This window comes from Lonchura striata, chromosome 13 (genome assembly GCF_050655825.1).
Source record: "Lonchura striata isolate lonStrDom1 chromosome 13, ASM5065582v1, whole genome shotgun sequence".
NCBI classification, from domain to species: domain Eukaryota; kingdom Metazoa; phylum Chordata; class Aves; order Passeriformes; family Estrildidae; genus Lonchura; species Lonchura striata.
Window position 1 is genome coordinate 16865338 of NC_140715.1, and position 25881 is coordinate 16891218.

General features: G+C 42.0%; 1 protein-coding gene across 2 annotated transcripts in view; it reads right to left on the minus strand.

Moving 5' to 3' along the window:
• Window positions 1-435: 435 nt before the first annotated feature.
• The window catches only part of RNF145 (ring finger protein 145), a 47421-nt gene continuing 21975 nt past the window's right edge, over window positions 436-25881 (minus strand). For both annotated transcript variants that reach the window (XM_021530719.4, XM_021530720.4), the window contains exons 4-11: window positions 20671-20762; window positions 15635-15870; window positions 11212-11387; window positions 7570-7710; window positions 6359-6541; window positions 4578-4725; window positions 3573-3929; window positions 436-2051 (exon numbers count right to left, since the gene is read on the minus strand). In XM_021530719.4, the coding sequence (XP_021386394.1) occupies window positions 1623-2051; window positions 3573-3929; window positions 4578-4725; window positions 6359-6541; window positions 7570-7710; window positions 11212-11387; window positions 15635-15870; window positions 20671-20762 (1762 nt within the window). In that variant the 3' untranslated portion in view covers window positions 436-1622. The remainder of the gene's footprint in view (window positions 2052-3572; window positions 3930-4577; window positions 4726-6358; window positions 6542-7569; window positions 7711-11211; window positions 11388-15634; window positions 15871-20670; window positions 20763-25881) is intronic.

Sequence of the window (25881 nt, forward strand, 5' to 3'; positions counted from 1 at the left end):
CAAATTTCCCCCCCACCTCCCCAAACACACCAAGCTGCTAATAAAAGTTTTGGAATGATCAGAGAAAGCACATGATAAATCAAAATTTCTGATTAATATACAAGAAAATAAAATTGAGATACAAAATCAGAAGACGGTGTAAGTCATATTCCCATCCTGTCAGGGGGAAGAAATAGATTTGGGGTTTGTTTGGAGCTCAGTAGCAGCAGGCACAGCCTCCAGGAGCAAATGTGCCTTAGAGTTCTACATTGGCCAAGATCTGGTGACAAGAAGAGGGGAGGGCAGGAGGTACCACCAGGACACAGGGCACTGAAATGGAAATGGGGGAGAACACAGACATAGGGAGTTTCACTCATCAAGGGAACAGAGGGCTATTACTTGATCCTCTCAACATGTACTTGTTGAATTTCAGTGCAAGAATCACATAACCAGGTGTAAAAATCTTCAAATGTAATTTATTAAGACATTCAGCTATGTCTGTCAGTCTACATCCAAATTTACTACTAAAAATAAAATAGTATCACATTTCACATTAGGAATACCGACTTTGAAAAACACTTGAGTCAAGCCTATCGTATAAATAAGTGACTAATTTCTCTTCATATCAAAATTCACATAAAAAAATTGCCTTCCCCCTACTCCCGCCTATTTCCCCACCCCAGTCCCTTGTTCTACTTGAAGCCATGATGAATGTAAAAATTTAAGTATGGACATGTCCTTGTCAAAGAAAAAAAGGTGCAAACCTATTAACAGCTTTTAAAAGTGGCATTTGCGGAGTCTGATCATACACAATAATGTACTCATTCCCAAAGTGCAAATATCGCCAGAGTTTAATACTGTTTTAATTCAGCTGCAAGGGTTAACATTACACAGCACAGTCCTGCAAGGCCTCTATCCGTGCCCTAAAACTCATCCCACTTTCCTCCTAAAGAGGCAAAGTGTTCATGAGAGCTTTAGTTTACTTCATGCAGCCCACACTGTGCCCATTATGAGCAAAAGTTTCATATACATCAAAATATTGACGACTCCATCATAAAAGTCAAGAGTCACTATAGATTACATAAATTCAAATGCAACTGCCCCAAGAACATCCAAAGCATACACACGACGCATTAAGAGTGCTTCCACCTCCTGGTACAATCACTGCTGTTACATCTTTGATTTTTGCTTACGTGCCATAAAAAAACGTCAGCAACCAGAGCTGCCCATCTGCCAGAGACCGGCAACTCGTGGCCTGGAACGCCCCTCAGGACCTGGGACCTGGCTCTGTGCAGCTCCTCTCCCTGACCAAAACCAAAGCAGCCTCCTGTCCCTCTGGCCACAACATCTCACAGACCCCTCCTCCTCTCACCCCTCACCTACATCTTGAAAACACTCTAGCACTGCTATTTATTCCCAGACATCCTTCCTATGCCCACAGTTCAGAGAGCTTCTGGAGTCATTTCTACTACATCTCACTGGAGTTACCACTATCAAGCAGCCCATAAAAATCAGCATGGGAGATTACATTTTGACCAGCATTAACAGCTACACTTCTTTCACAGCTGTGGAAGGATTGGTTTTCTTCTGAGTCAAACGTGGATCTCTGAAATGTGTTTGCTCCCATGTCATCCTCTGTAGCCTCAGAGCTGGACACAAACCCTCAGATCTCGAGCAGAGCACCCCTCTGGGGCTGCAATGAGTTCTGCAGCACAGGCTGCTCCCTGGCTGGCCTCACAGGGGCTCGTGTCACTGTCCACGCTCTGAGAGCCCCCCGGCTGGGCAGAGGCCTCGGGGCTGTCGTGTCCATCGTGGCCCCTGCTCGGGCTGTCCTTCACGCTTGGCCTCTGGTCACATTCAGCACCAGGCTCAGCTGCATCTCCAGGCCTGGGGTTTTGCTCTGCACTAGGATTTGGCTGCTGCACTGGCTCTGGACCCAGTCCCGGGAGGTGTGAAGGGCTCTTCAGTTGGCAGTGGCACAGAGGGCAGGTTTCTTGTACGTACAGCCATTTCTTAAGACAACCCGCATGAAAAAAATGGCTACATGGAGTGATTACAGCAGTTTTCATATCCTGAAAGACAACAAAAAAAAAAAAAAAAGAAAAAAGAAATACATTATTATTTGTAATCCCATTCCTCTCCTCTCAACTCATGCATCTAATGGGTTCACCAGCATGAAAGAGACAGAAGCAGCCCACAGACAAGAGAACGCTCCTTCCTTCACACCCACAGTGTTTCATATGAGGAGCAGCTGAGGGAGCTGGGAAGGCTCAGCCTGAAAAAAGGAGGCTCAGGGGTGACGTTCTGGCTAATGCACAATTCCCTGACAGGAGGGCACAGCCAGGTGGGGCTGATTTCTTCCCTCAATGACTAAGCAACAGGACAAGAGGAAATGGCCTCAAACTGCGGCAGGAGAGGTTTGTTCTGGGCTTCAGTAAGAATTTAATCACAGAAAAGGCTGTCAGGCATTGGAGAGAAGGTGATGGAATCACTGTCCCTGGAGGTGCCCAAGGAAGGCCTGGACATGGCACTCAGTGCCATGGGGGTCAGCCACAGGCTGGACTCGATCTTGGGGTATTTTCCAACCTTAATGATTTTCTGATACACACATAGTTCAAACACAGGCCAGGTCTTGCTTTCTTTATTACAGCATTAAAAATGAGACAAAAAACCTTTGTTTGTAAGATATTGTTAAACATATAATAATATATAATAATAATATCCTTTTCAGGATGAGAATCACAGGACTGGTTGGATCAAGAAACAATTGTGCAACTAAAGACAGCACAATGACAGATACAACATGTAACAACACCAGAAATGAAGTGATACCATGAACTCTGCCAGCTGAGACCTACATAATACTAGTCTAGTGTTTTGAACACTGTCATTCAATCTGGCAGTTTTACTCTTCAAAGAATTTCTATCAAGTTTGGAGCCAATCCAATCCCACTCTTAACTGCACACTACTAATGTTGGAGTGATTCTTTCACTGTCACATGTAACTACAGTTTCTATTCAAGAGTAAGAGACTTTGGAGCTGAAGTGTGATAAAGATATTACTTTCAGCATTAATGTCTAAGGTCCTTACATCTGCTGGCTTATGTTAGCAAGACCCTTAACCTTTTGGTAATTAGGTTTCTGCTACAAAACTGGCACTGCACATGAAGCAGCAATGTCTGTAGAGACAGAGCTATTTCTACAGAATAGTAAAAGATCAACTACCAAGAACATGTTGTCTTTCACTAACAAAATCCTCCAGTAATGAAGAAAGGGAACATTTGCTGCTACTACTGAGACCAGCTCAATCCAAACATGAGAGGTGTCAAAGCAGCTTAAGGACAGAGTCTGCTGTGTAACTGGAATAAAAAAAAAAAAGGCAGTTTAAGCACATCCAAGCTCTTCATTCCTAAGAATTATATTGGTGACAGCACTCCAAATCAATTTGCACAAAGCAGAAGACTGGGTGATTCCAGTAACTTACTGAGTGCAGTATTATTCATTACACAAGTCACTTAATTTATTAGCTGAAGACTGAAGTTCATCTGGGGGCTTTTCAACTTGAGCCAACCCTTTGACACTTCCATTCCTACCTGGTAGCAGATGGCACAGATGTCATTGTGCTGCTCCAGCTGCTCCTTGGTGGCCACGGGCAGAGATTTTATCTTATTCACAGCATCTCTGCGAAGGAGGAAACTCTTCCAGCCCAGCTGGGCCCGCAGCCACACGTTGTAGTAGGAGTGGATGAAGATGATGACGGAGCCCATGACAGTCCATTCTCCAAAGATGGTTTCTGAGACTCCATAGGCCACCACGCACAGAGCCACCAGGAACTCCAGCAGCCGGTAGGTGCCGTTCACGTAGTAGATCACATCGTCCATGTTCTCCACTGGCTCTTTCCTGAACTCCTCCACCATGAACAGAACATAAACAAAGAGGGTCCCAAGCACCTGTAACACAGTTCAAGAGCATGAGCTCAGCTTTCTGAACTGGAGCTTGAGTCATAGAGCTCTGGCCACACAACGCTCCCGAGCTGGACAAAGGGCAAGCCCCAAAGTATTGGAATTGTTGAACTTCAAGACAAATAAAAGTTGCTCTTTCTTGCAAAGCTTGCTCCCAAGTACTTCCTCTTCTTTACCTTCCTGAATCCAGAACACAGCTGAGTTGATTAAACAAGAGCACTGAGCATTTTTAGGGGGAATTAAAAAAATTTAAAAATAAAAACCCAAGTAATAACAAATACTTACTAGTATAAAACATGTCCTCTATTTACACTACTATGTTTCAAACATCAAATTGCTTTCAAAGAGTTATAGCTAAGTAATGAGACATAAATGAGTACTCTGGGAAAAACCTTTTTACTATGATAGTTACACACACTCAAAAGCCTTACAATTTGAAGTAGACTTCCATTCACCTCTGTTCTCAGCCCACCCAGGAGCTCCTCAGCCTGAGGTACAGGACACAGAAAGAGATTTTTTATCACCCCTTGTAATTCTGCCCTTCTCTAATCCCTGTTCTTTTCTCATCATGTATTTTCCCCCTTCGAGTAACAGGATCACAGTTAATGCAGGGGCTTCACGTGGCTGATTTCTTACCTGAAGAGAGGTTAGAATACTGCTGGAGATAATGATCAACAGCCAGAAATCCATGTGGAAAAACTGACAAATCATGTAGGCCATGTACGCAGGGAACACGAGTAAGAACAGACAGAGGCTGACTGCCCGGAAGTGCTTCCACAGACTCCTGCAAAACAACACAATAGGTTTTTATTTTTCAAGTCAGATTTGAGTGTCAGAATAAGAATAGAATGACTGCTGGATGTAGGCACGTTAGATAATTGCTCAAGGCTTTAGCTTGTTGAAAGGAGTTTCTATTTTACTTGGGCACAGTCTCATTCCCAGCTTGCACACATGCCTACAACTGTGGAAAGTTCTCTCTCATCTGACCTTTGCTGTTTTCAATAGAAAGACAAAAAATAGAGGTAAAATAAGTACTTGAGATACTGAATGTTACAGATGCAAGTCCATTAAAATAAATTATTAAACCTGTAACTGTTTGGACACTTGTCTAAACAAACAAGAGGTCTCCAAATTAAATAATTCTTGCAACTCTTCTTCATATTTTTGCTAATATGTGTGGGCCAAAGCTACTTCCTTTCATCACCAGATTTAACCCTCCTGCCTCCTCCCCAATTCAGACATCACTAAAGAAGAAATGTAGCAGGACTTGAACATTTATCTCTGCCAGTCCTTACTCTGCTCCTATCATTTACTTCTTCCTAATCTCCTCCCCAACCTAAACACACCATCAATCTTTTTACAGCCACCCATTTGTGAAGGCTTTCAGAATATCTCCAGTAATTTACTATACTACCTCTACTTGTTCCTCAGGTTGTATTTTAACCTCACTTAGCTCTGGAGATGAGGTACAGAGAAAGTCAAACCATTTGGGGGCACAGGACAGCAGCACAAACTGATTAATTCAATACAGTCTGAAGAAACATCAGAGTGACTTTGAGGTCTGCAGTTCTGTGTCTGTGGGTGAGGGAGGAAGGGAGAGCTGAAGTGGAATTTATCCTGTTTCTTGCTGATTTAGAACTCCCTGGGAGATTTGGCAGAAGAGTTAAAACTCACTATCCACACATTCTGCTTGTTTTAGCTGGGCAGATGCTCCTATCCTGGTTCTACTCCCTTCCCTTGCTCCTATCCTGGAAGTTAACTTGCTGCAGGCAGAACATCTCCAAGCTTAACAAACTCTACACACAATCAAACCTCCTCTGTTCATTTCTTCACTCACAGGTTACAAAAAGGAAAAAGACAAATGCAACTAACAAAGATAAGAACAGATTCATATGAGAACACCACAGAGCATCAACACATCTCTTCAAAACACAAGTGAAACTGAACAATCCCACACAATCCAAACATGTGGGACACTAAGGCAAACCTTACACCTCTTATTTTGTGCCAGGAAACCATATTATTTGGGGAATCACAAAAAAAATAGATTTTACAATATGTAACACAAGGTCACTCCTAGAAACTTCCCACCCTCAATAGCTGTGTGAGATCACTGCTTCAGAGGGAAACTCACCCAACTGCAGAGGAGGTTAAGAAAAACCATTCTGCAAATCCACACAATAGAGTGTGGGTGGGGAGAGCACAGTCCTGGATTTGCTTAACTGGAACCACAAAACTAGAGAACTTGGACTAGAAAAGAAATCTGCATACAGGAAAAAAAAAAAAAAAGAAAGAAAAAAAAAACCAAAACCAAAAAAACAAGGCAACTTTACAAGTACTAAAAGCCATCAATTACTAGTTTATCACCTCCTAAAAGAACATTGAGTAACTCTCAGTTTAGGAAACCAGTCTCTTACTTGTCCCTTGAGGCTCCCAGTGCCAAGACAATGGGATCAGCAATTTCCAGCATGGACTGAAGGATGGATGCCACCACAATGAAAAGAATAATACTGAGCAGGAACGCCCGATGCACAACTTGGAGCTCAATCAAACCTGTCTGCACAGCCAGGATCAGGAGTGTGACTCCTTCAGTCATCCCCCTGCAGATCAACACAGTCAAAAAAAACAATCACATCTCTGTGTCAATGTTGGTTCAAAAGTACATCTAGAAACACCAAGAAATAAACTGTCTGCTTCTGTCACAACCTTTCATATGTCACTGGTTTCACTGGTGTCCCTTGGAAGGCTTTAACCAGGGAGGGATGTTTTCAGAAATGCTGAAGTGCTGGGCTTATAAACAGCAGATTTTGCTCCTGACAAGCAGCATTTGTGCTACATCCAGCTCAGACACCACCCAGCACAAAGCATTTTAAGGACCCAGTTTAGACAAATTACCAATTTTGCCATTTTTCAGTTTAGTCCCCCTGTACCTTAACCAAAAAGGAGCTATCCACTCCTTTCTGTCTTGGAACCTCGGGGTGACTTTAATCCCTCTGAGGATCACCACAACTATTTGATGCAATAAAGTACATGCTTCACCAAAATATGTTTTTATACAGATTACTCTTATGCAGCCTCTTTCTGCTTCTGCATCTTGGAATCCAAAATGTAAAACATTCTTTTGCAAATGGTCTCAAGTCTCTACAGAGAATTATGGGCTAGAGTAACAGGAAAGGCAGTGTCAGCATCCCAATTTCATATTAGACAAGTTGAGACAAGCCTGAGAAAAGGCATTTTGTCTATTTCCCATAACAATTTACAAGCAATCCATACAATGCTGTGTTTTAAGTCTCACAGATTAGTAATGTTTCATACATGATTAGAGGGGACATGAGGAAATGAAAATACAAAGTGTTTATATTGTGCAAGCATGTGAAAATTTTTCAGTGACTCATGAAAATAAAAGCGATTGTAAATCCCAAGTAACAGCCCTGAATTTGTGCAGAAATGAACCATCTCCCAAGAAGTCTGTGACAAGTATTTTCACCTCAAATCTTTTCAATGCACACACAAACTGGCATACAAAAAACCTGTCCAGAAGTCAAACTGCAATGCCACCCCTGTATTTTTATATAAATCCCCTTTCTATCTGTTTCTTTTCAGACCCTAGGCACAACGAGGCACTTACCTGTTCATAGCAGGATCGTTCATGAACGCTCGATAACCCTGCAAGTAAAACTTGCAGAGAGTCAGAACTCCCAAAGCAACAAAAGAAACTGTGAAGACCAATCCCAGCAGTGAGTATGGAGTGCTACAGCATTCGGCAATACTGCCAGGAGAGAGAGGAAAACAAAAAGAAAAGGTTGATCAGTTAAAAGCAATGTGACGAGCTCTCCCCTTGTCCTGTTAACTGTGCAGGTTGGTTTTAAAGCAAAATTGGATGGTTTAATGAAAATGTTGAAAGTTCTACACTGCCATTAAGTCTTCCAATAAAATAAAAAGATGAGATGGATTTTATGACTTCTTTCCAAGATATAAGTTCAGTGCAGCTCCACCTTGGAGGCCGGGCTGTGCTGTGACATCCCTTTCAGTGCCCTCGCACAGGGCCACGCGGTGGCAGTGTCCTGCTGCCGCTCGGAGCCACAGCCAGAGCCTCCACGCACTGAAATCCTTGCTGGAATTTCAGCCAGCACCACAGAGACCCAGTTAGAGCAGATGAATTCACTAAGGCATGTTCTCCTCCTATCCATAATAATGCACACCAACATCAAACTAATAAATCCTGTTGGGAGACTGGGGCTTTTTTCCCTATCAGGGTCAGGTGGGCAACACCTGTTTTTGGAATGGCTGAGCCTGAAGCAGCAGGAAAAGACAGCAGAGAAGGCTCTCCTTCAGCTGGTTTCTTTCTCTCTTTTGCTAGAGCAAAGTCACAGAGATCAAGACCCCAGATTTCATTTGACAGCTGCATCACCCACTTTCAGGCTGCTCTTCTACTGACCCTGGCACTGTGTTATTTCAAGCAGCCCAAGCCCCAGAATGTGCTTTGGGTTCAGAAACACAGCACTGCAAATGCCAGGTAAAGATAAAGAACCAGCTGTCAGCCAGGGGTTACACATCTGGAAATACTCATATGCATAATCCAAGGTAATACAGTGACAGATTCATTAAAAAAAAATAATCTTCATTTGTTCCACAGGACAGTAGTCTTGAGAGAAAAATTGTCATGGTCAAAACCATGTCCTGCTAATTAACTGAGTGATGAGTGAAGCAGCCCAGTGCTCTGACAAAAGAGTTTTGAGGAAGCACATGCTTCAAAGATAAACAAAGCTCATCCAAGAGACATTTACTTTGTCTCTTTTAGTGACTATTTAAACCTGAAATATCATTTGAAAGCAATTCACTGCAGAAAATGTTGGTATGTTTACATATACTATTTACAGTACTTCTGGTAAGCCTTAAAATTCTGCCTGTTTACCAAGCCAAGGGGGGCTGAAAAAGCTTTTATATGTTCCTGCTGATCAAGATAGTGAGAAACAGCATATAAAGCAGTTATTTAAGTAGGGTATTTAAGGAACTCTAAGTTTTGGTTCAAAATAAACTACCAATAATCAAGAATCCCGGGTTTTCTGCTTTCTTATCAGAGCAATGTTAGGACTCTTCTTAAAACTGATCTACTATGCAAGGGTCCCAGAGGAGCTTATGAGCTCAAGAGATGCCTGGGGAGCTTTACTATGTTTATGTGTCAAGCACAAGCTTATAAATTATCCCAAAGAGCTGAACTCTTCATGGTTTCTCAAAAATCATAGCAGTTAAAAATGAATGGAAAAGATTTTGAGAGGAACAAGAACAATGAAAGGTACAAAACAGTTTTAAACAGCAAATAACAAGAGCTTACCAGTCTGGGAAGAACAGATTTAGGCTACTCTCAATTTTCAAGAAAACAACTTGGTATCCAGGTCTCCCCTCCCCAGTATATGAACTGAGAGGCACTGAATGAAATTATATGGATTCAAGCAATCAAAATTGATTTTTCATTATAGAGACGAGGCTGAGCTGGGAAAACACCTTCCCTTAGGATTTTTCAAATGACACAAGTGTACAAGGCAGAAACCACAACCTGATGGAAGGGCTTCTTGAGGGTTACTGAAATACTTATTAGCCACATCCAGCTAATGCAGCCTGACAGAAGAAGTTGGATGCAGGATTGGATGAGTCCTAGGAAGCATCCTGCTTGTCACACAATGGGTGGGTGTCCTTCCAAGAACTCATCTGCAGCCACTGCTGGGAAGAACTGGATCCCAGGCTCCTGGGCTGATCCAGCACAGCCACTCTGAGCCCCTCATGGAGTCAGACACTGCTGTTGTGTACACCCCAACTGCTCCCACCTGAATTCCAGCCCCACTGTTTGAAACAATTGTTCACTGACAGGGCAGAATTCACTTGTTTTCACAGAAGAGCACATCTTCTCTTCCATTCTGTTGAACAGCCAGCACTATGTTATTACATGACCTGACAAGGTACTTCAGCTCCCTCCACAGGGTCAGAGCCTGTTATTGATACCATCAGAGTTTGTGTTTTTATGATAAATCGGTGTTTTGTCCCTGTTTTGCCACAAATAGGAGAAGTGTAACAATTTGGTGTAGGAATAAACTCAACTTCAAGGAAAAGGACTGCTTCTCCTCTATTTTAACAAAACTAAAATTGCAGAAGAAACGAACAGGAAGAAAAATTTCAGACCCCAGTGGTTTAGTTAATAAGCAGGAATAGTCACTGTTTCTGCATAATGCAGGGTGACACCACAAGCAATTTTAATACTACATGCAGTATAAATCCCTGGCATTTCTCCTTAATTATAATTAATTTTGACAGCTTACAGGATGGCACCACAGATAGATACAGCAAGGCAAGAAAAAGCCCAGCAACTGGAAAACTGCAGTGATGAAGAAGTTACTAATCAAACAGCAGAACTAATGATGTATGATCCCTAAAGACTCTGTCCTGTGCTAGTTGGTTGTGTTTAGACAACTATTACCCCTCTTTTCCACATCCCACTATGGCACTGTACCTAATCTGCCTAACCCAGCTTCTGCAGCACCCCCAGCTCCTCTCTGCCCTGCATTCCTGCTCCCTTTGTATGAACAAAACCTGAAAAGGGCACATATGTTCCAGCCAGCAGAATCCCTCAAATGCAGCCTTTCAATAACAGCACCAACACAGATCTCTAGCCTTTATATTACAACCTTTAAACTTTATAAAACTTTATAGCCTATAAAACCTTTTTATGTTTTAAGAAAGCTTTTACAAATCTGGTATCTTTCTGATCTTTACACCTCTGCCACATTAACCACTGGGTTCAAAAGTTGCTTTGGGATTTGGGTGCTTTGGCTGCTTGAATGAACTCAAGAATGTGTCCCACACCAAAATGATGAAGTAAGTCATCCAAAGCTCAGAAAGCAACACAATCACGAATAAGATATCAGATGGACAGAACTTCATCTGAAATATCTCAGACTTAAAATCAGTTTATATACTGAAAACAACTTCTGGACCAAAGCTCTAACTATGGCTACTCCTTCCTCAAAGGAATATTTTCCTTTCTTTGGGAGCTCTTCCACAGTTCTATTAATGTCTGCTCTGAATGGGATCCATGTCTATACAGGAAAAGCTTAACAGGGTTCATATGCTTGGTCACTGCAATAAGGACAAATATTTGTTTGGTATCCAAGGGCAATAAAGCCAATATCCATATCTCATGTCTAAAAGAGCACAGATACTCATTTCAGAAGACAGTTCAAACAGAAATCCACCTATCTGCAGGCTCCTGAATTACCTGGTCAAGAAGAGGAAGAGGAGCCTCTCTCTGGAGGCAGGCTGGTCCCGAGTACTGAAATAGGAATAGATCTGAAGAGCAAATAAGACGAGCCAGAACACCATGAAAAGCACTGGGACCACCAGCTGGTTCCACAGAGACATTCCCAGTGCCAGGAGCCCATACACCTCCACCACCTGGGAAGATACAAAAAGACAATTTGTTACTGAGTCACAGCACTTGGGATTTGATAACAAAAGGGAAGCCAACAACATAGTCACAAGGAAGGCAAGGATAAGCCAGATGACATCAGCCATCCCACAGGAAGAGCGGAGATACATCAAAGTACAGGTTGACAAAGGCAGAGCTCAGGCTCAGCACTGACATTTCCAGTCTGTCTGGCAGGAGGCAGAAGTACCTGACTTCAGCAGCAATCCCTCAGACCAGCTCAATGTCCATTCCTACCAACACCTGGCTCAGAGCTGCTCCCTGCAGCCCACTCACAGCTAGAGGGATGAGGACACGTGGCTCTGGGTCATGCCAGCCCCTCAGATCCTCTAGCCCAGTTTAAGTCACAGCAATGCTGTTTTCTCTGTAGCTGCTGCCGAGTCACTGCACACATTTTAGACCCTGAAATGAGTCATACAATTTAAAAAGTAGTAAATCTACTTTGCTGACCTGTTTTTAAGGAAAAACTTAACTCCCCCACACACATTTTATGTTTAAGTATCTCAAAAGGATCACATACCTAATCCACCAAGTGTTTTGAAATTCATGCTTAAGACTTACATTGGAAGACTCTGAAGCTCAAAGTACTTCCTTTGCATTGCAAGGACTAAGTTACAATCATTTCCAAAAAGCTGGAACCTCATATAGCTGGCCTTAGGTCAAAAGGAAATTGCTCATAACTACTAATTCTTCATCACTTGCTTCCCACAATGACACAGAAGCCATCATGGCAAGGAAATTTTCGGAAGTGCTAAAAAAGCTGACAAGCATGAGAGATATGACACTCACGGGACTTGCTGCAACACCAGGGCTGATGGACAAGCAATATGCTGCTGGCAGGGACACAGTGCCAAGCTCCTGCTTTGCTCACAGACTTGTCAAGAAAGAGCACCTGCCCTCAGGAGACTCCCCTGGCCTGGGAACAAGGCAAACAATCCCATGCAGCTCCTGGCACACTGCTCCACCACACTGGAAAAGGGTCACACTACGCTCATAATGCAGATTCATAACCGTGAGACATTTCTGGCATCTTCTGCTGTAAACAGCCAGCCAAGGTTCTGGGCCTGCTTTTAAATTATACCCCTGGGCACAGCCTAACACACACACAAACACAAAAAGCTGCCCTGGTCCACCTGTTAGGGCTGTCAGGAAACACTCCTGGTGTTTAACATCCCAGTATTCACTAAGTTTTGACACTGATATCAAACCCGCAATCAAATCCAGCCCTAAATAGCTGGATTTGCGTGTAGCCTCACAAACACCAGGACAGCACTGAAAACCAACAATTACTCAGAGTTACAGTAGTGGAAATACAAGCATGAAAATAATCCAGTTGGAATGGCAATATCCTCCTCTGGAATAAACACCTAGGCTTGATTTGTAGCAGAGTTGCAACCAGGTACACAAATACACCATGAGCTCACGTTTTTTCTGCTGTTTCAGAACATGAGCAAAGAGCAGCAAGTTCTTAAAAAACAAAAAAACCTGTGTTTTGCCAGTACAATGTGAAAACCACTCACAACTATTCACTGCAACTCTATTACACGTATTTAGAAAAGCAGCATCCAACATTCCTTTAAACCCAGTGCCACATTACAAATTTTCTGCCATTTTTTTCTGTATTCCCAAGGGAAAAACACTTTATGTCCTCTCCATAAAAAGTCAGGAGAAAGAGTATGATCAGTGTCCAAAGGCCAGGGATACAAGGACTACTTCCTCAGGATTAGTGTAATACAGCCTGGCATGGAAACACTTGAAATACTGGGACATGGCAGAGAGGAGACAAGCAATTCTAGAGATGAGAAGACTTGGGTAACAGCAAGGTTTAGAACTCAATTCTGGCAAACAAACAAAAAATCAGCAAGAAACAGCTATTTTCCCCCTTCAATCTGGAATGTATTTGCAATCAAAACTTTTGTAAGATTTTCAAGTGTCTTAAATGTATCTAATAAAAAATAGATACAGTTCTCAAATTCCACATCTAATTGGAATTTGACTTCAGGGAGCCAAACTGTGCATCCATTCATGTACATGGAAAATGGAAGTGCTGGTTCCAATCTTTTGAAAGGCTTTGAGCTGTGCAGACATGCAACTGTTTTACCCCTACTGTTGCCACTCATGCACAGTAAGCATGATATTTATAGTTTCACTGGAAAACAGGATATTGAACCTTTGACAGTCAGCTCACAAATAAATTTTTAAATCAGCAAATCTACAAGCCAGGGGAGGCTTTGATTGGATCTCAGGAAAAATTTCTTCCCTGAGAGAGTAGTCAGGCATTGGAAGAGGCTGTCCAGGGCAGTGGTGGAGCCACCATCTCTGGATGGATTTAAAAGATATATAAATGTGGCACTAAGGGACTTGTTTGAGTGGTTGGACTTGATGAGCTCAGAGTTCTTTTCCAACCTAAACAAATCTGTGATTCCATGGATGAGGTCAGACCAATGCTAGATGCTGTACAAACACAGAAGGATAATCCTGCTCTAAAGACCAACTACACATAAAATAAATAACCAGACACCAATGATCAACATGACAGGCTAAGACCTTGGCACAATACACACCTCCTGCTGCCAAGTTTTTGTTTGTGCATGACAGATATGACAGCAAACAAGAGCTTTAAAGAAGGCTTTGAAAGAGCTTAACAAGTTAGCTTTCAGATTGCTTCTGGACTGAAGAGCAAAGAAACCACAGTGCCTTGGTTTAAAAAAAAATCCAGGCAGTGATGAAAGCTGAAACGGTGGCTCAGTCAAAAGCCAAGCAAGCATCATCTTTTTATATTGAAATATACAGAAGTATGTATATACATATACATATATATATATATATATATAAAAAACATAAAAATACAGGAAATGTGATGTTTTTGTATCATTGAGAAAGTGTCCTTTGAACCAAGCATTTATCAGATGCCAAAGCATTAAGAAAATGGACATGTCAGATGAGTCTTGTTTGAGGTCTCAGTAATGCTGCTGCTCTAAAGAAAATACCACAGACTTTTCAAATCAGTGATTATTAGAGTCAAAATCAGCTTCAGTGTCACTCACAGTTTTCCACTTCTATAACTACAAACACTTTTCATACAGAAAGTGTTTCTTGAAATGAATAGCTACTAAAATGAATGCCCAGGGATTACCTTCCTCACTTAATAAAGCTGTTAATAAGTTCCAGTGTGACACAATCTTGCCTTTTAGCCTGGATTTGGAAAGGAATACACAAAGTCTAAGCAAAGTGGCCATGCTCAGCTGGCCAGCAGCATAACTTAGGCTTGTGTAAATGCAGGTGAACCCAGTGGGAAGAAATTATGATGTCTGACTCCAGTTCAGAAGGCTGAATGATATCTTTAGTATAACTATACTACAATACATTAATATACTATTTAAAGGAGATACTAAAACTACAAACCTACTTTTTCTAACTACCATATCTAACTCCTCACAACTCATTACGCTCTCTCAAGAGTCCAGTCCCAGGTGGATTGGACTGGCCATCAGGATCAAACAATCCTCACCAGAATCCAATCAAGCAATCACCCCAGGTAAACAATTCTCCAAACACATTCCACATGGGAAAAACAAAGAGCAGAAATAGAAATTGTTTTCTCTTTCTTTCCTCTGTGCTCCTCTATGAAAAAGTCCTGAGAGAGAATAATGTGCCTGCCACACGTGTCTTAACTGCTCACCCATCCAAAGCTATAATGAATTAAAGAAAGAAGATGTTATGGATAGGAGCTTATTAATTTGGCTAAGAAAGGATGAGTTAGCACACAAACACAGGTGTAGTAGATAGGGACAGGCGAACGGAAGATTTCGGGATGTGACGGAAAGCAAGACCCTTCCCCCTCATCCTGTAATACGTGATCTATTAACCCCAAGACATATAACCTCACCTAACCCAGTAGTTTTCCACTCCATACTAATCCTAGAAGACCCTACCTCCTTCCTTTGATGTAGCAAAGTCCCCCTTGACTATTTAACCCCATGAGATAAGATAATAAATGCCATTTGACATCCACCACGTTGGTGTCTGTATATGTCTGTGGCTGGAGTGGCCTGGTTGAGGCCAGGCTGCCGTGCTGTTCCTCAAAACCAGGTCACCTTGCCTTCCCCTGAAGGCAACACACAGGTGCACAGAAGACAGATAAAGTGTTTTTTTTTTTTTACTTCTTTCTTGCATGAAAGGCAAGAAAACAGAATGGTCACATCCACCATCCTACCTGGACAAGCTCTCTGTACGCAGACTTCGCCAAGTTATAGGGCACCAGAAGATTTGATGCCAGGAAGTAGAGAACTTCCAAGCCGGTGAAAATCATGGCGAATTTGTTGATGATGACGATGGTCTCGAGCGGGACGAGGCAGAGCCGAGCCAGCAGAGGGAGCATGTGCGCGGAGAAGAGCCAGATCTGCTTGGTCTTCATGACGCAGGAGCAGAGCGTGCACACCACCAGCTGCCCTGGAAACGCGACACACCAGTTCAGAATCAAGCTGATTATCCCCTTCAGGAAAAAGCGCATTTTTAATACGTTATCTTTCCAGAACACCGTTATCAACAGCCAGCATATTATGTTGGTTCTAACTAGGACATCTCTGTTACGAAACCAGACTCCTCTCCTTGTCTTTTGCTGGGTCACTAAAGTTACCCTTTCCAAAATGCTTTCACTTCCCAGATTAGCCAGCTGTAAACCCAAAACACATGCAGAATCAGATTAATAAAGCCCCAGGAATAAATCATACAGAGGATAACTCAACAAGCCAGCCCTCTTTTTTCTTCACCACCCCCAGCTCAGCTGAAATCCCATCAGTATATGTACACACAGCAGCTTTTCTGAAGCCCAGCTACACTATTTCATCCTGACTTACACAAAAAAGCAATCAGAGGTCCCAAATGGCTTTTAGAGCAACAATATTTACACTGTCAAGTGGAATTACTGACCAAGAACAGCAACAGGAGAACAGCCAGGTCAGCAGCTGAGACTTCAATAATTTCATAACGCCCTGAGGCAGTTGCTCAGAATGATCACTGAAGCTTGCAAGTGACAGATAATTAACAACTAAATTCTCTTTAATAGCTGGCGGGGACACAAGCATGAGCACATCTCCCCCACACACCCACAGATTTGGAGGGTGGTATTTCTAAAGCACAAAGATCACTATAACTGCTCCCATCAGAGACAGTGAAGTTGTACCCTTGATCCCAGAGGAAACTGAAAAAAGTAAAATGCACATTGCCTGGATAAGAACAATCCTCACTCATCTTTTTGCAGTAAGGAAGAAATTTATGGCATATTATTTGAAAACAGACCCTTCCTCACCATCTATGTTAATTTATATCAAATGCCACAATGCGTGGTACTAAATTCAAGAGCCAATGCTCTGGTTTGGAACTACCTCCATAATGTTTGCATTTCATAACTCTCCCTGAAACCAGGAGCTGGGTTTAGGAAACAAGAGGAACCAGACCAAGGCCAGTAACATCTCTAGGTCAGCATGAACTCCATGTGCTCACATAAGCTCACTGACCTTGTAAGCCCTTCTGGATGGGCTGGGGAGAGAAGCTGCCAGAGGAGAAACAGCAGTACCAGGGTTTTGCTTTCATTCTGCCAAGCTTCCCTACCTAGGGAAGGACTTCTGCTTTCAAAATAACTGCAACTGAGCTGAAAGCAATCTCTAATCTCTACTACTTAAGCACACAAAGTTCTCCCTCCTTCACGCTGTCCTCTTTCAAGTTAAATTCCAACTGTCAATTCGATTGATGTATTTCTGAATTAGCAGATGTCTCTGCAGAACAAGCACCCTTGCTCTCAGCACGACACCATCAGCATACTGGGTCTTCTGAGCCTCCGAGAAATTTACTCTACTCATCTCTTTAAACGTTCAGCAGACTCCAGCTCTGAAGCATTCTCCCTCTGCTTTGTTGTTCTCTGCCCACACACCCGTTGCTACAACCCTATTTAAGATACCACCAGCACACTGCTGTGCTGTCATATTCAGGAGCCTGGCAGGCAGCTTGCGAGGATTTCTGCGACTCATGGTAACTAAGGCAACTCGGCTCCACACACAAAGGGACGCAAACACCAGCATCCAATGTGTTCTTCAGCATTTAGTAAGTGCTGTCATCTGAAATCAAATACTGCAACAGCATCACTTCAAACAATCCAGCGCTCTCTGGGATGACTCTGGAGCTCTCAGATCACAAATCAGAACTCCTGAGTTCAGTCTCAGTAAACAGCAGAACCTGCTTTCCTCCAACAGCCATGTGTGGAGTGCGCTGCTCATCCCTGCTCAGCTCTGGCCCTCCCACCTTTTTAATTTAAACACTGATCAAAAGTTACTTGTCATGGGAAGGAGAACTGTACACACCATCAAAGGAAATACATGGAGCACTTTCTCTGAAGGCTCCAGCCTCCTCCCTGAAGTGTGCACCTTGTCAGTTCTCAACCCTGCAGGAAAGGCATGAACGTCTCCAACATCTCTTTGATTGATGGTACTTCCCATTTTAAACTGGGGTAGCAGCACCTTAGTTCAGGACAGCCAATCTCCCTCTGCAGTAAATCACACTTTATCTGCAGGTGGGGCTGCACAGCATCATCACCATCACACAGCAGGATCAGCCAGAGAAAATAACCTCACATCAAACCATAGATTTTAACACTCAAAGTATCTGCTATGACTATCAAACCCAGGTGGATGTTTGCACCGTATAAACAGAAATGCTGTGGCCTGAAAACTGACAGACACAACTAATGAACCCAACAGCTGCAACACACCCAGGAAGACACCAACCAGGGTCTTCTGCTAGGGAATGAGACAATAAGGAAGAAATCCACTGGGTGAACTTTCTGACCATTCTTTTCCCCCCCCAGATACATTAAACATTGCTGACAGGTAGCCAGAGCCTCTCAGTGCATAAGTTAATGGCAAATATTCAACAAGAAAGCTGACATGGTACAAGCCTGGAGTAGAAAAGCATCTTTATTTCATTCACAAGTTTAGAAAGCTGATGTTAACAAACTCCCTGGCTACATCAGTGACTTACACAAAACCAAGGTATCCTAAACTTAATATAAAAACCAATTACTGTGCCATAAGAATAAGCAAGTGGTATGGTAGCATCACTTGCAAAACCACGCAGCAGCTTTGAAGAGTTCACAGCTGATGTGCTCTGCAGTGGCTCACTCATCCAAGGGGCCATCTCCAAACACATTTATTTCTTCCATCCAGCACTAAAGAACACATTATTATCACTAGACAATAGTCATCAGACTGAGTTAAATGCAGGGGAAAAAATGACTGTGAGATCCCATTCAGAAAGTATTAATGAATAAAAGCATAAACAAAGGTTACATTTGTGAACCAACTGATACTGTACATCATTCCTTTAATTCTAACCAGAACTTTAGAAACCAGAGCTGTACCAGTAGCACCACTATTCCATTCCCTCATGCCCCTGCTTTGGTGCCTGTCAGCAGTGCTGCAGCACAACTCCCTGTCAGAATGTGTGAGAAAAACATGTAGCAAAGCACCTGTACATTAATTTTGCTGTGAAGATGATACCACTCAGTGCTGTGTATTCCTGAGACATCACTGAATAAATAACCTTGTATATAACAAATCTGAGAAAACATTTCATATTTGTACAAAACACTGTCAAGCCTCACAGACCATTTTCACAAGTCATCCCCAAAGATGACTGCTTGTCATCAAGACCAAAATTACATTTGCAAGTTGGCTTTGAATGAATAAGAAAAACTAAGAATGGGGATATTAATATGTTAACACATACCTATTTCTGAAATACAATTACAGTAAGGGGACACTTTAGTCTGATACCCACTACAACCCAAAACTGTATAGAATAAAAATATCTTTTTCTCACTTCAGTGCCTATAAAAACCTAGATGCAGCATGCTGGGTTTGACTCTGGGTTTAGTTTTCACATGTTACTGAATGACACAATGCCTCCTGATCTCTTCCTGCCCAGGCCTGCAAGATGCTTTGTGAAGCTCTCTGAGGGATTCGGCTTTACCATGGAACCCTGCATTACACCTGGGAGAGATGCACAGGACTAATTACAAACATTTTCCCATAAAAATACACCAGAAGCTTTAGCTGTATTTTGGCATCATTTTATAAAATAGGAAAGCATAGCTAGACATTCAGAAGAGAGAGGAAATTATATCTAAATAATCTTTCCTTGAAAATTACCAGTGTTACTTCTACTAAAAAAAAATTAAAATCAAAGACAAATGCCACATTTGAAAGTCAGGATGCAGGCAAACAGGAGGTGGGTAAATTCTGTCAGATCTAGCATACTGTAAAGTAATAAACCCATTTTTATCTGCCAGTAGCAGCTGCAAGTAAACAGAAAGCAGCTGAGTTTTGTCAACAGTTGTACATGGCTGACTAAATCTGTCAATAATCTGATGAAAACCATAGATTTTAGTGAAAGGAATTAAGGAAAACTTTTCTTGCAAGCTTGTCTCAAGCTTCATTTTAAAATACACATGGGTGTTTGTATGTGTGTGTGTGTGTGTGTGTGTATTCCAGTATCCTCTCAGGAGAACATATGGTTTGGTGTAGCAACCTTAACACTGAATTTATTCTCTTCCAGTCAAAGTTCAAAGGGTAAGGAAACACTCTAGAAAATCAAATTCTTCATTATTTACTTGGGATTTTTAGGTAGGGAAGTAATCTCTGCCATTAATCAAACAATTTGAAAGTGTTTGACTTGTTATTCCTTAACTCTAATTAAAAATATCTTCAGGACTCTGTAATAAAACCAGTAGCCTGTAGTCCCATGCTCACACTCATCAATGTATTTCATCAGATTTCATAAAAGAATTACAGTGTTTAGCTATAAAGCCAATGAAGAATTTATGTGTACAACACTTGAATTGACAAAAACACTACAAATGCAGGTAACTATTGAAATTTCTACAATACTTTCCACATAAAGGTTATTAAAGACACTCCAGTTGTTGTGAATCAGACTTCATAGTCTGAGAATAACAGAGGCAGAGCATAAAAAACAGACCTGGAAAGTATTTCAGAGCTGCAAGAATGGGGTATTGGTAAATCAGTGGCATAGAAAAAGCCAGGCAGGATACAGCTATCCTCCCATGCCTCTTGCATATTAATAAGAATCACAACAAGTTAAAGTAATAAAAGAGATTTGAAACAAAGAGGTAAAACATGCATAGGTTCCAATGAAGAGAGTTAGAGCTCTCTCCTCTCAATTATTTGAAGCACTTACCTACTAAAGCAGTCATGAAACGGTTCATGGAGAGAGGCTCCAAGTACATTGGTCCTTCATAGCCTGATTCCAGTTCACTCCTCACATAATCCCTAAAAAACACAAACCCGCAAACTATTATGATCCATCTGATTCAGACAAGAAGCAATTTATTCATTCCACATACATGAAACTTCAGTGTACATCACAGCCAATTAACGAAATTGCAAAAAGCAATATTAACACTACTGTTGCAGCAGCCATGCTGATGGAAGGATCCAGCTGAGGCATGACTTAAGCGAGTGCAGAATTATCTGTAATTAGAATCACTGGCAGAGCTGTAAAAATCCTTTGGGACATCTAAGCTGTTCTTCAGAGCGTGGCCTCAAAACTGCTTATTGAAAAAGCCTCTTAGGCATCATTCCATTTTTAAGTATCCTTATTAAGTGTTTTTCTTCCAAACAATAATTTCTTTTCCCACCAGCAACATGTGAAAAAAAAATCTGAGAGCTTCACAGAGAGATCTTCCAATTCAGTGCTTATAGTATTTTGCTATTTTGTACTTAAGAAGTTCTTTACATAAAATCAGAAGTTAAATATGAAGGAAAAGCAATAGTCATGGAGTAGAGTCAGGAACAGAGTTGTTACATCACCCTTTTGTCCAACACAATTTAAAAGTTTAGTTCTATCCTACCAGATAGCCACAAACTGATAAAACACTACTGACAGACACCGTAAGAGAGCTTGAAAATCTCTCAGTATTCCCCTCAGAAAAGGTGGGCTGGGGGGGTGGGCTCTGGCAACCAGAGTGCAAGGCAAGAACCTGAAGATCGTGGGTAAGTTTTCTGTTGTTGCTGGTCATCCACTGGCTCTGCCCTTGAGTAGGTTTAACATAACAACAGAACTCAAATATGAACCTCACACAAAGAGCAGACATTTCACACCTTCAGAAGCTGATCCTGGAGCAGCAGAGCAGGAATTCTGCAGTGGCTCCTTAATCCCCTGCCATCAGACAGCAGGCAATACTCCTGACCTTCCACATCCAGCCCGTTTTTCTGCCATGCCCTGTGACCCTTCCTGCTCCACTCCAGGGCAGCTGCAGCTCCACTCTTGTTAGGGCACCACCAGCTCTGGCATCAGCAGCACAAAACCCCTGAGTTTGTTTCTGGCTGATCCTGCCCAAGACTCACATCTACCTGCACCACATCCTGGGAATGCCAGACAGACACACTTGGTCTGACCCCACGTGGAGCTCCCAGAGGCTGTTTGCTCGAGGGACAATTCAGTTATTCTGTGTTTATTTTTATCAGTGGGGCCAGCCACACTTGCTGGGAACAGATGCAGACAAAGCACAGCAAAACAGGACTGGAAACTAAAGCCAACATGAAAATTGCTCTTTTTATTTCAGTGGAGAAATAGATGCAATTTAGTGCTACTGGGATCATTCGCTTCTCCCCAGAAATGTGGGAATATACCCTGCTCCTAGGATTAACTTCCTACCCCAAGCAAAGGTATTCACGTTTTCACTTGCAAAAAATCTCTGGAATTCAAGACATAAATCTCAAAGTACTAAAACAAACACTTCAAAGCCTGTTCTTCATAGCTGACAACACTGCCTACTCAGAGCAGCTTTTCAAGTGTCGTGGTATACGTGAGGTATGTTGAAATGAGTTCTTTAGACTGCAACCTACAATTAAAAACACATGAGGACTGAAAAGGCACCTCAAATGACAATTCTAGGTATATAGAATTGTTCTGTTCTCCAGGTATAACTAAGCACAAATGCTTTTTTTTCCACCTTCCAAAATCCATAAGGTTGTAATCCTGTGGGCAGAGGGGTTATTTTTATTTATTTACATCATATGGACTAGGAGAAAGCACTTTCTGAAAGCATCAGCAACACAAACAGGATAATCCATCAGTTACAGAAGAGAGAAAAAAATAACAGCTCTTGCAAGATGCTGGAGATGGCTTTTTGTCTTAGCAAAATCATGCTCCATCCTCAAATTTTGGGTGGAAACATTGGGCAGCTATTTCTAAGCTGCTGCAAGGAAAGCAGTGAAGACATCAGGTTTCTTCTATATTTGTTAGGAAACAGGTTATAAAATCATCCAGGATACCAAGTGCAGCAAGATGACCTTACACAACTTAGCCAAGAGACACAAACAAAACTGCACTTACAGTTGCTTCTTCAACACCAGAACGTGCTTGGGGATGACCCAAATTCCTTCGAGCTGCATTTCTTGTTGTTGTCTGATTCAGTCATCTGCACAGAGGTCTGCACTTGGCTGAATTCTCTAAGAAACTCTCAATTATAACTGAGTTCTAGGCCCACCAGTTTGGAGAAGCAATGTTTTAAGATCTCCTAAATTTTTTAAACAGTATTTTTAGCTGATGTCTGAATGAGGAAAGTGAAAGCAATGATTCTCCTATTACCAGTACAAACACAAGGATCTTTTGGCACAGACACCAATCAGAAGATGCCTCTAACAGCTGCAGTGCCATACAAGATGCTGAAAAAAGCAAGTGCCTGCACTCAATTTTGATCAATTAAAACTGTATTAATCTCCAGCTTTGACATTTGAGGATTGTTCACTTTACTGCAGCAGTGTAAGAAAACAAGAATGCTAAAATCATTATTTACTAGTTAATGAAATGACTGAAACTACATTACTTTGGAAAATTAGGATTTAATAGTAAAGCTTAGCTCAGATTGGCTGCTGTTCATTCTGCAGATGCATTCACAGTCTTGTTTAATCCAACTGCTGGCCTGTTAACAGGTACCCATAGACAGTCATGACTAAATTGCTCCAAAGGTGATAATTTTTCCACATGTGATCTATTTTTTTTGTTGTTACTGAAGTATAAAAAGGTCTTCCATTACTAAAAATATGCTTTAGAATTGACTGACATAAGGTACAGTGGTTATCTGACCTGACTCATATTGCTGACATTTACTTTGGCTGATTAATCTCCACTGTCAACATGAAACACACTCTCATAGGTTTCTAATGTCTACAGAAAACCTTAAAATCAAGTGTATTTTAAATTTGTCCATAAGAAACAATTCAGTCTCTTGCTCCCCCCTTCTCATTTTAAGCTCTGTGAGGCTCAACACACCTGGGATATAATAATAATAAAACTGCAAAACCTGAAATAAGATAATGATTTGAACTCCGGTTTTAGCATTAACAGTGTGTTTAATCATATCACTCCTATTCTGCAAAACTGCATCACTTATTTTTCCCAAGCTGTTTTTTGCTGGAAATGGGTAAAAGAAATGTGATTTTTTTTAAGTAAGACATTTGTGCTACTACATAAAAAATAAAACCAGCATCCACCTTCCTTGTCAGGAGCAACAGGACTGTGGTAAATTAATTTAGTTCACTGAATTCTTTCACATGGCATTCTTTTGTCTGGGTAGTTTTCCTTAGCATGAGTAGCTGAAGCTGCTGGAGTCTTTAGCCACAAGCAGCAAGCTCCACCTAGGAAAGCTGAACTTATCTTGAACTTCTGCTCAGTTACATGAAGTGGGGCCCTGAGAGCAGTGTGAGCTCTGGATCACAGCAAAAGCTGCAACCCCGCCAAATAAAAGCAGCCAACACCCACCTGGAGACAGAGAAAGAATCCAACAGGGAGTGAGAAGATCCCAGACCGCCCACCACTGACCAAGGGATGTGTGCATTGGCTGTGAGGGTACAAAGGCTCCGTGATTTCTGTGCTCTGAGTCCCTGGCTGCAGCCACCCAGCTCAAGCTGTTCCTACTGCTGTGTCACTCCATTATTAAACTAATTTTTCTTGGAATTGGAAACTGCTGCAGGAAACCAGATGGGATCTCAGACCACTTTCACAGCTTCTTGTTTCCCAAGTGCTGGCATCAAGTGAGCTCACCAAGAACCTCTGGAGCAGGAGGCATTGAAGGGTCAATGTTAAAACTCCCCAGGCAGATTTGGAGAAGGTTCTGCAGTGGGTTTGAGTCCCTCTCAGTATCAAGGTGTGTTTGAGTCCGCCCTCTACTGCAGCTCACTCACAGCTGCACAGCCTCATCAGACAGTAGTGTGCACACAGAAAGGGGATTCAACTCCATATGTAAAAACAGGTTCAGGTCCCTGAAATCTAATCCTTTAGATACAAACTGTTGGCCAAGTCTGACATTAAGACTGGATCCAGCTGCATCTACACTCCTCTCTGAACCTCTTAACTCCACAGGAGGGTCTCCCTGACAATCTTTCTTGCTGCTTTTTCTTTATTCTTTCAGGTAACAGGGAACAAACTCAGTGTAGAAAAGGGGATGCCCTTGGCCAAGGTATTGCAAAATTGAGAAAAGATTTATGGTACAGCTCAATTATCTAAAGAGCACACAGTGGCCTTGTGCCAGGAGGAATGGCCATATATTACTGGGACAGCTGGTGGGGGCCCCAGGAAATCTGGCCACTACATGGAACTCTCAATCAATTAAGACTCACTTATTTACGACTCAGCTCAGAGGATAAAAGCCCTGGACAAATGCATTGCTGCTTTAGGAAAAGAAAATTGGATACACCAGTCTCATGTCAAACGAGGGATGAGAAACCAGCCAGCTAATGAATGATGGCACTATGAAGAACTGATACTCTGAAGAGATGAAGTGGGACAGCTCACTCACCACTCTTGGTGCTGTTAACCCAGATGACCACAGCTGCATAGTTAATTACACAATCAGTGCACAGTTCAGTGTGGTATAAAGTTAACAGGACTGAAGAGGAACTAATTCACATACATTGTTAGGGGCTGGGTAACCCAGCCCCTAGAATTCTGTAAAACCCAAAGAAGTACCTCTCATTTTTTGTTGTGAATCCAATGCAGCTCATGATCCAACTTTAATAGAGAGAATCAGCAAGACCAAAGCTGACTGCCCCATTGCTACTGTTATTTAATATTCAATTTCAGCTGCTAGGTGTGGCTGGACACAGGATTTCAAATAAACAGAATGTGTGTTAATGCAACCTGTGAAAAATTTACTATCAACCACTGCCTCACTGCCCAGCATAGTAAGCTTAGCCACCAGCCCTCCACAGGTCAGGGAGGAGCTGGTCCCACAAATTTCTGAAATCAGCACTAGCTCTTAGCTGCATCCAAGCACAACTGTAGATACAATCTGTGGCAGCCACAACCATAGGAGAAGGGTAAGGGTGTATCTTACACATTGAAATAATAAAAAAAAAAAAAAACCTGAGAAAATGCAACTGATTT